Genomic DNA, 10,613 nt, shown 5'->3' with positions numbered 1-10,613 from the left:
TCTTGGAAAAAAACACTGAGCTTTTCATTAAAATTATATTTTTTGTTATAAAATTAAAAATTATTTTTGTTTTTTTAAAAATGTAAAAAAAAAACCATTTTTTTCTTGAATAAGTAACTGTTTTCTCCATTTTTTAAAGAACGCAACTTCACAACTAAAAATACTGTACAGCAATTTATGACACAAATTGCAAAATCCCAAATTTTGTCCGCCATCTTGTTGCTGGTGTGGCTCTGAAATAGGGTCACCCCAAACAAAAGCTCAACGTGGTAGGTCAGCGTTACGCAATCTCTACTGAAAGTGTCAACAACAATGACGGGCGCCACTGACGTCGTTATGTGCCTCCCTTCCTGTCCCATGCGTGCTCAAATGAGATTCTTTTGGTCCACCTCAACGAAGCAACAAGTAGACACAAGCAAATCTAATGAGTGTGGTGTGTGTGATTCCTTTTGATTATTAAATGTATGAATGTTTGGAGATACCACACAGCAGAGGTGTTTTGTGAGCCAAATTTTGCAGTAAAAAGTTTTGCTCAAACTGATCAATAAAGTTGTCGAAATCATCAAGAGCCAGCAGTTGGACCCCGTGAAGACCAATTAGGAATCTGATTGATTAAAGAATCCCATTGCTATTAATGACAATATTAAATAAATTGTAAATTATGTGGCACTTTTATTTCTTGGTTTTTTAAATTGTGTCAAAATGAAGACATTTTCTTTAGAAATATGACTTTTTTTTAAGACAAAAAAAAAATAATTTTCTTAACCATTGAAATGTTTGCCTTTCATTGGATAACATTTTTTGAAAAAATATTTTTCCCCCTTCAAAACTCGAAACTAGGTTACCTTGTGAAAAATGTGAATTTCCTCCAACAAATAAAAAAAAAAAATTCACATTTTTTTGGGTGAGATTTTTTTTTGAAATGTTGCAAAGTAAAACATACGCTCATAAATTATTCTTCATGTTCATCATTTCTCTGTGTTTGTAAAATTAGACATTTATTTTTCATAAAAGACACATACGCACAATAAATTACATTTGCAGACCTTTAGACGCATCCCGTTTGCATTTTTTGAGGGCGGCGTTCTGAGGAGATTTCACAAATATTCAGCAACTTCAAGCTTCACAATATAAAACGAAAATCATACATTTTGAGGCAGGTTACAGGAATAATATTTCACGGTTTGTAATGATCCTAACGTTTTTCACAAATAATGATGATCGTGATATTACGTAATAAACAAATGCGTTGAATCATCACCTCATCAATTTTAGCATGGCCCCCTGAGGACAATAAAACCTAAAATGGCAGCTACACGCTAATCAGCCATTTCATTAGGTACACCTCCACAATCTATTCCAGTGATTGTCAAAGTGTGCTACTAGTACCAGTGGTGGCTCTAGTTCTCCAAGAAAGAATCACTGCATTGATACAGTTCAGTTGTATTTAACGTTAACGTTTCACAATACATTGCATTTAATCTTCAAATCAACGTATCTTATGACGCTCCTCAAATTACTTCGACATAATTTCTTGGCACCAGAAGACGCCAAAGCAATGCTTTTATAGTAAAGTAAAAATGAAATGAATTGCAGAGAGGAACTTCTGCTACACAAACAAATGACGTCCTTCCTGAACAAAAAGTAGTGCTTTGCCGCAACCCTGCGGCATCTCTAGGCAATTTTGAACGATGCAAATGTATCGCACTTAAAAGTTGAATACAACCGAAGTGTCCCAAATTGAAAAATCGTGCAGCCACAGTAACAATATGAACATTAAATTTAGTGATTCTTTTTCGTGCCACTAGAGGGAGACGGCGTACCTCACTTTGAGAATCAGCGCATGACACATTGTATTGTGCCACACACCATTGGTGAAGTGAAAAATGCTGAGTCAAGTGAAAAGCAGTCACTCGTATAGAAGTTCATAAAAAGCCTGATGCTCACTGTCGATGAACGAGTGCAACGCCGACAGCATGGAACCTTCCGGACCCTCGTAGGTGGTGTACTGCAGCTCCTCGGGGGTCGGCGTGGGCGGGGCCAGCCGGGTGGGCTGCAGGGAGGTCAGGGGAGTGCCGGACGTGTGGTTGGGGCTCACGTGCTTCTTGTGGCGCGCCCGGCAGTTCTGGAACCACACCTGCACAATCGAGTCTGCCTTTAAATTTGCACTAATGCAAGACGATAATATTCACATTTTTTAAATTTTTTTTTATTATACGTCAAACCTGTATGACTCGTCGACTGAGGCCCGTCTGCTCGGCCAGTTTTTGCAGCGTTTGAGCATCCGGGTTGTTGTCCTGGGCAAATTGCGCTTGCATCACCTGCATTTGCAAAAGACCAATTAAAACACAGTTTTAAAAATACCAAAAAAATATTCAAACAATGTGTGTGTGTGTGTGTGTGTGTGTGTGTGTACTGGACATTGCATTTGCTTCACTTCCATGTGTTTCTCTGAAAATGTTTGTCTTGCCTGCAGCTGGTCGGCAGTGAAGCTGGTCCGTGCCCTCTTGGAGGGTTTGGGCTGGTTAATTTCTTGTTCCGTGGGCACGCCACCCTCCATGTTTACGCTGCTGCCTACAATTAATTCCAAAAAAACCCCCAAAACAAAACAAAAACCGTATGGGCAGAAACAGTTGAAAAAAAATCTGTTGTATTTTCGGGCCGTGACTAACGAATCTTTCGATGATTCAATCAAAGTTAGCAAGGCTGATTAGCGCTAGCGATGACCGTTTTAAGGCAGCAAAGCGGAGAAATCAGTGTCAAAAATCTACTTTGGGACACATAAAGTCATCTCGGATTACAATTTGATGAGTGTGATTAATTAACTATTTTTAATTCACCAATAATTTTCTTGACAAGTCACCTTTGTCGGCGGCCCTCTTGAGCTTGTCCAGCATGCAGTCGTAGTGGACCCTGCACAGCACCTTGTCCTCCACCAAGGCAAACTCCTCTCCGGTGGACAGCTGCCTCTTGCACGAGAAGCAGGCGAAGCAAGCCAGGTGGTAAACGTTGCCCTTGGCGCGCCGCACCCAGTCCGTGGCGTGGATGTGGCGGCCGCAGCACGCGCACCACGTGCCGAACCTTCTGCGGCACAACACGCACACACAACAACCGGCATCAATCGTAATCGGCAGAGAAATTCATCCAGTCAGAATGAAATAATTTGTTAAGTGATCAAAAACCTTTTGATGGGGCATGACTTTTTTTTGCATTATTATTATACAAGTGTGAATGAAATAAAAATAGATTAGACGCATATTGAATCCCAATTGCATTTGAGATGTTAATCATTTCCATGAAAAAAAACAATGATGGAGTTCCCATACTGTGGCTATAAAAAGTCTACACACCCGTGTTGAAATGGCAGGCTTTTATGGTATATTTAGAAAAAAATTAATTGTTTCCCTTTATTAATGTCACCTATACCTGCCCGTCTGAATTTATTTTCTTTCATCTTTTGAGAGGGGGAGTTAAAAATAAAGAACTGAGATAATGTGGTTGCGCAAGTGTGCAATAATTATTTCTGTGAAGTGACCGATCATGTTGATGATTTCTCACAGTAATTCGGAAACAGCTAAATATCATATGCGACACTTTATTGATCACTCCTAAAACATTCCTAGAAAATCACCATTTGCACTTTTTGCTATATTTACAACAGAACCGCATTGGTGACCTCTGCAATAATCGAAAAATCATTACTTGTACATGCAGTATTTGTTTTCTGCTAACTTGACGTGCACCATTTTGTTGTACTCACGTTAAAGTAATAAAAAAAAAAAAAGCAGAACAAACGTCTACCTGAAGTAATCCATCTTGCAGAAGACCTCCTTGTCTTTAATGTAGCAACTGGTGTGGCCTCCCAGTGCGGCCTGGCACACGCTGCAGCAAAGGCAGCGCACATGCCACGACAGGTCGCTCACCTGCGGCACGCACGCACACACCCACACACACGCATGTGCACGCACAAACGCACAGGGAAGACAACTGTTTATTTCTTCTCCGGGCCTGTGAGGCATGAATACCATGAAACCACAATGACACCAAAAGCTGCAATGAAAATGCTCATTAAAAAAAATAAAATAAATAATAATGCTTTGGATGCTTTTCAAGACGCCATTTCCTCATTGTCGGAATCAATGTTAAGCCACCATTTCTTCCAAACATCTTGCACACACGCACAAAAACCTGCTCAATGTCCAACAATCAGCAAATAAATAAATAAATAAAATGATCCACTATTTCTTCAATGCAGCTGGCACACACACACACACCAAAGCTACAATAATAATGGCACAGTAATAATAGAAAATACCTTCAATAAATATTTATCAACTATTTTTTCATTGCAGCTGGCGCACACGCACACGCGTGTGGTGAGGAGGGGCTCAGCCGACATGTCTTCATCCACGACCTCCACCTGCATGCGTAACACAAACAAAAAGGAAACATTTCATCCAAGCGCTTTTCTTCACACGAAATCCTCTTAAATAAGAAATAATTTAAGAAATTATACACAATTTTTATTTATTTATTTCCCCGGATCGTTCTCTTTTTGATGGGTAATGGATGGAATTTGCATTATTAAAAAAAAAAAAAAAAAAAAACGCTGCCGTACTTGTGTGCATGTTTTACTTACAATTAAGCATTTTAGATTTACTTAGGTTGTTTGCCCTGAGAGTTTTTGGTTGAAGATGTTATTCTGATGTTTCTAATGTAGTTGAAAGTGACATATTGTGGTAATAAAAAGGTGGGAAAAAAAAAAATAAATCAAAGGCATTGGTTGAGAAAACTAATCCTAATTTTGACCTCAAAATGGCGATAATTCACAGCAAATCTATTAAAAGCAGAATTTTATTTCAGTCAAATGGTAAAAAAAAAAAAATAAAATTCATTAATAATAATAGCAATAATAATAATAATAATAAACACGCAAAAGCAATGTACAAGTAAATCATAGCAATTTGGTGTAAAACATTAGCACATTTGAAGATATTTCCGACTGAAGTTGTGGCGAGCACTCTAGTTAAAAAAAAAAAAAAAAAAAATCACAGCTATTAATGTTTAATCGGTGGATAGAAATGACAGCTAATGGAAAAAAATCAACAGAATACAATTTGATTGTCAATGTACAGTATGAGTTGGGGTTTACAAGGAATAAGCATGCTTGTAAAAATAAGAATATTTGCTTGAAAATATTTTAGATTTAGCAATATTTAGGCAAGTTTTGAAGCTTTCATCCCGAACTGGGGAGAAGGTCACACCTGCCTCGTAAATCTTCACGCACATCACCTCAACTCTCTTGAAAGCATTTTGTAGGTTAAGTAATGCATTATTATTAAAAAAAAGAAAAAAAAAATACTATTTGGGAATGAAAATTGATGCAAAAAATAAGAATGGCTAAATATATTTATAAATCAAATTTTACAAATTGTAGTGCAAAAAATAAAATGCAGATGTAGATGCAAAATGCATTTTTGTACAATTTCCAACACTAAGCTCTGCTGGTGATAAAATTTTTTGCACTCTTCAGAGATTAAAAAATTAAAAAAAACAACTAGTACTTTTAAATGAATTACACAAGTTTATTAATTATTATTAATTCAAAATTATAACAAATACAAACAGATCTCTGCCGCAAAACAGCATATACATGCACAAAATATCATTTTGACGTCCTATTAAAGTTCTTTAAAAATGCCACAGTGCGTTTGTTTTGGTTTTAAGTGCGCTAAAATTGTGAAGAAAAAAAAAGGAAAAAAAACCCACTTCACAATGTAATAAAAAGAACATCTCTGTTCTTTTTAAAAAGCTTCTCATCCCTACCAGGTGGTCTCCCGTGTCCAAAAAGTTTTCTTTGGAGTCCTCACATGCGCACATGTCCTCTTTTTATTTTCCTCTCTCCTCCTCTGTGGCCGCGCGCGTGGTGCGTTCACTGACCCGCATGCTCGCCATAAATATCATCAGCTGCCCGCTCACTTGCTCACCATGACGACGCCAATTGCAAATTTAAGAGGAGTCATTACTTGGACTAACAGACGACACTTGAGCCAGTAATTCCCCCAAACCTGCACCCCCCCCTCCTCCCCCCTTTTAGTGGTACTACAACAAAAGGGCGTTGATTTATTTAATAGCAGCGATTAAAAAAAAGTCAAAGTTGAAAAAAAAAAAAACAAATGAAGAGGTCTCATTAACTGCTTGAGTTTTAACGACGAGGGAAGGTGGAGTGGATGCCCCAAAGATTGCAGGAGAGAGCAACTTGCCGTCCGTGCGGCGCGGCGCGGCGCCGGGCCCGAGGCCTCCATCCCCATCCGCATCTTCATTCCCAACAACGTACGTACTCACCTCCTCGCCGGAGCCTCCTGCCAGGATGCAGCGTTGACCTTTGGCCTCATTTTTCCAGCGCATGTCTGTTGCGTCGTCGTCTTCTTCTTCTTCTTGTTGTCCTCCCGCAAAGTGATCCTTCCCGAGGGAGGATCAGAATTCAGAATTCAGATTTCAGAGTGTCACCTTTGGCCACGCCCGCCCACCCAGTAATTCCCTGCCTGCCTGTCTGTGTGGTTTCGTTGCAAGAGTGCAAAGGAGAAAAAAGTACAATGTGATTAAAAAAAGCCGGTATGAGGGCAAGGAAAGGACAAGAAAGATATCTCAGCGCGAGTTTTTGAGTGTTTTTGTGGTGAGCTAAGAGTGATTTTATTTTCGTGAGGTTTGTTGCTTTTTTTTGTGGGGGAAGTGAATATGAGTTTTTGGGGAGGTGGAGTGAGACTTTTGGGGAGAATAAAATAGATTTGTGTTCGCATGAGAGTTTTTTGTGAGTGATGGATTTCATTTTGAGGTTTTTGTTGTTTGTATGTTGGTTGATTTTATATTAGTGTGAGAGTTTGTGAGAGAGAGAGAGAGAGAGAGAATGTTATGCAAGTGATTTTTTTCTTGTGACGGCAGTTTATTTTGTAGAAGTTTAAAAGTGAGTTTGTTTATTTTTTGGAGTTTCTTGCGAATAGAGTTTTTAGGTGAGTGAGAGAGAGAGGGAGGGAGAGCGAGAGAGAATTTTCTTTTGGGGGGGGTGAGTTAAACGATTTTCATTTGCGTGAGAGTTATTTTGGAGTGAGTTTTTTGGTGCCCGTGTGCGGTTTTCATTGAGTGAGTTTTGGGAGGTTAGTGTGATAGATTTTGGGAGGCTATGAAAGGATTTTGTGGTTTTTTTGTGAGTATGTTTTGTGTTGTCCTCTTAGATGGAGAAAAACAGGAGGATTTTGCGGCTTAATTTATATTCCACAAACGCAATATTAATCAGAATGCTGTGTTTAGACTAGTGGGACCGCATTGAACATATTATTGTAAAAAATTTTTTTTACTTGACTTCCCCTTTAAAAAAAAATAAAATAGTATATTAATGTGTATTATTCAGTCAACTTCAAAATCATGGCAATTTTGGAACTAAATATTTGCAATTGTGTGCAAATCCCAATTTTCAAAATAGATTTTTCAAGAAATGCCAAACCAAATTCGAATGAAAAGGTTCCTGCTGCTCCTTTGAAGCTGAATCGAAGATCCTAAAAAAACATGAAGTCCTTAAAAGATAACATGATGTCTCTTTATTGCCTTGCAGGAGGTCTTTATTGCTCCCAACCTGCATCGGCATGACACCGCATGAGCCTCCGTATCGGATCATCTCGGGAGGGCTCAAGCAGTCCTAGCGTGCCTCCTGAAGATGCGTCGTGTTCCAGCCGGTGCCGATGAATGCTCGTTTTTTTTTCCTTCCCCCCCCCCAGATCAGATAATGCGTTTCCAACCGTGCACCCCCGGCCACGCTCCCTACTAAACCCTCGTTCCGATAGCGAGAGGTCAAAAAGTGACAAAAAAGTGTTTTATCATCAAAAGAGCAGATGTAAAGACATAGTTAGGAGCTGGCGTCCATCACAGGAGCCCGCATGTTGCCCAGATGCCAATCGAGCGGCGCGTATCGTTTGGCGTGTTATCGTTGCGTTTAGCGGGCTATGAAGCAGACAAAAACAATGTCAACAAAACTCCTCCGACTGCCTTGTGACATCACGTCTGGATGCTGCAGTGGGTTACGTTAGAAATCCTCGTGCAGCCGCCAGAGGAAGGAAGGAAAGTGTAAATAAAATGACATGTATGGGTGATGAGAACTTGTTGTGGTCACGTAAGGGTATCGGAGTCGGTTAGTATTTTGTTGCGCTTATGCCAGTGGAATTTCTACGGAACTACAATGCTGTGAAATTTTTTTTTTTTTTTACATTTTTCATGGTTTCCCTCGCCGCTGACCAACATTACCTCATTCACTACCATTGACGGCTAAAGACGTCAAAGATCCATTTGACCATTTTACATATAACTCAGCTGGTAGTGAATGAGTTAAGGCTCATAGGATGAAAGATTAGAGAATTTTTGGGGAGAATATTCGAGAGACTGACGAGAGCAAAGATGATTTTAGAAAAAGATCATCATACCAACAGTCGGACATGCTGGCGGTGTAAACGTTCATGGGGCTGCTTTGCTCCTTCAGGACCTTGACAACTTGCTGTCAGTGATGGATTTTGTTCTTTACCAAACAGTTTGTGACTTCAAGCTGAAGCGGACTTGGGTTCTGCAAGACCAAAGACAAATGACTTTAAAAAAAAAACAAAATTGCAAGATAGTGGGCATACCACAGAGTGCGGGAGAGTCTTTTCTCCGAGCGAATAGCATTTGACCTCTGAAGCTCTCCTTAACGTTTTTTTTTTTGCTTCATCTCATTTATTTAATTGAAATCAGGTCGACAGGTTAGATTACAATTGACACTCGCAGATTAGCGTGACCTTTTCTCCTTGCTGGAAATGACTAGTCATTGAATCTGAAGGGGAGGGGTGGTGGTGGGGGGTCTGAGTAGGGGGCATTGGGTGAGCGGGGGGGGCTCATGGGTGGAAATCACTGCAGTGAAAATGGCAGTGGGCTGAAAAAGGGGCCTGATTGCGCCGGGACGGCGCGAGTGGGAAGCAGCATTCTCTGCCCCAATCAAGGGCCACATGCAGGAAAAAAAGCGCTCTTATCAACAAGTAATGGCCCACTTGACAATCACACAGCCACAAAACGGCTCTATTTAACGCTGATTGCAAAAACTCAACCCCCCTCCTTCCATCACCAAAACCGTAGGACCCCCAGAGATCTTCCCCGTCGACAGCCGGGAATCTTTTTTTCCGCTGAATGGAATTTCTAATCATCCCTTTTTCTTTTTGGTGGCTAATTGTTCTTTTAACGCTTGCTGACTTGATTACGGTGTTTAGCGGGCGAAAAAAAAGGTGTCTGTCTCAAGTTCCATCAGCTCCGACTGCTTGTTGCCCGGATGTTCAAACAGGCCTTCACACCTTGTTCATATAAATTGCGAACTATGCCAGGTTAGAATCAGAGTTCGGAAGAAACAAAATACTAATACAATAATCCTCCCTCCATCAGGAGTGTAACGTTCCACAACAAAGGCAACGAGAATTATAGAAATACTCTCTAGGCATGACTTTATAGCATTTATGGTTTGTAATCTATTTTGAAAGGTCTTTAAACACACTTATAAAATAAGACAAATGAATTTAAATGTATTTTTGAGAGCGCAAGAGCAATGGTTAACTCAGAAATATTGCACAAACTCCGCTCCCACTCTCAGTTTACAGGAAACTAATTTGGTTTACGTCCAAACTAAAAAAATTATCTCACAATATACAAGACTACTAATGCTCAAAGATGCACACAATATATAAATATTTTATATTATAAACATGATATAAATGTAAAAACCTACAGCCACTGCTTTCGGTAGGCATAAAAATCAGGATTGAACGATCAATTATCTTCAGCACAAACTAGGCTGACCTTGAAATAATTCACTCTTCTTCCTTCAAATTTACAGTGGCAAACAAAAAATAGTGTGCCGCCACCCAATGGTAGAAAGTAAAAAAAAAATAAAAAAAATTTAGGATTACCAAAAAAAATTTAATTAATTAAAAAAAAAAAAAAAACCTCCCCAACATGTAATTCACTTTGGTTGACAGTAAACTTCAACGGCGAGCGGCAATAAACGACTTAAAGCTATTTCTTTTTATGAGTTTTGGTCATGGAACAAATTAAACGGGTGAGTGAAGGTATCATTGTATTGTATCGTGTTTTGTGGCACACCAGTCATCCCAGTGAGATTAGCATCTCATGAAAGGAACACGGCTCCACTCTCTGGTCAAGTCGGGTACCTGCAAAACAAATGAAAATAAAATATATACATCATAGATTAGTCTACCTTGTACCTTTATAGATTCAGAAAATACATTCAATATACTGTACTTTAGTATTGTCGTCCTGGATTAAAAAAAATTAAAAATCACTGAATCAAATTGTTTGGGGACGTTTTGATTCAATATTTTTTTAGAGGCTACAATCTTTTACACATTTGACGACCAAACTGAAGGTTTTGTCATTTCCCTTATGTCCTCTAGAGGGGATCGGAGGACCTGCAATGTTTACACCGGCAGGTGAGTAGAGTTTTGGAAAATTTGGGTTGGAATATGTATTATTTTATTTGTGTGGGTCTAAATTTGACTGCTTTGTTTTTTTTTTTTTTTGTGCTTAAT

At 39.2% G+C, this 10,613-nt stretch overlaps 1 protein-coding gene across 3 annotated transcripts; it reads right to left on the bottom strand.

Annotated features, from left to right (window-relative positions):
* Positions 1-983: 983 nt before the first annotated feature.
* Positions 984-10,238, bottom strand: LOC148324630 (LIM/homeobox protein Lhx8). 3 transcript variants are annotated; one of them, XM_088313994.1, is made up of 9 exons: positions 10,168-10,238; positions 8,472-8,608; positions 6,346-6,462; positions 4,316-4,420; positions 3,802-3,923; positions 2,864-3,084; positions 2,471-2,574; positions 2,226-2,321; positions 984-2,137 (listed from the first exon to the last, which is right to left on the bottom strand). In XM_088313994.1, exons 3-9 carry the CDS (start codon positions 6,406-6,408, stop codon positions 1,910-1,912), a joined length of 939 nt encoding a protein of 312 aa, XP_088170120.1. In that variant the 5' UTR covers positions 6,409-6,462; positions 8,472-8,608; positions 10,168-10,238; the 3' UTR covers positions 984-1,909. The 3 variants fall into 3 exon arrangements, with proteins under 3 accessions (XP_088170120.1, XP_088170121.1, XP_088170122.1); XM_088313995.1 differs by having other exon boundaries at positions 2,864-3,081; XM_088313996.1 differs by lacking the exons at positions 6,346-6,462; positions 8,472-8,608; positions 10,168-10,238 and adding an exon at positions 5,827-6,056.
* Positions 10,239-10,613: the final 375 nt, after the last annotated feature.

Source organism: Idiotropiscis lumnitzeri, chromosome 13, assembly GCF_059441095.1.
Source record: "Idiotropiscis lumnitzeri isolate Australia: NSW breed Sydney's pygmy pipehorse chromosome 13, RoL_Ilum_1.0, whole genome shotgun sequence".
NCBI classification, from domain to species: domain Eukaryota; kingdom Metazoa; phylum Chordata; class Actinopteri; order Syngnathiformes; family Syngnathidae; genus Idiotropiscis; species Idiotropiscis lumnitzeri.
This window is presented reverse-complemented; position numbering and strand designations above follow the sequence as displayed.

Coding starts and splice junctions, on each gene's coding strand:
- LOC148324630 (XM_088313994.1), bottom strand. CDS start 6,408: ATGCGCTGGAAAAATGAGGCCAAAGGTCAACGCTGCATCCTGGCAGGA. Junction 4,421..6,345: donor CAGGAGGCTCCGGCGAGGAG/GTGAGTACGTAC, acceptor TTACGCATGCAG/GTGGAGGTCGTGGATGAAGA. Junction 2,575..2,863: donor CAAGAGGGCCGCCGACAAAG/GTGACTTGTCAA, acceptor AATTAATTGTAG/GCAGCAGCGTAAACATGGAG.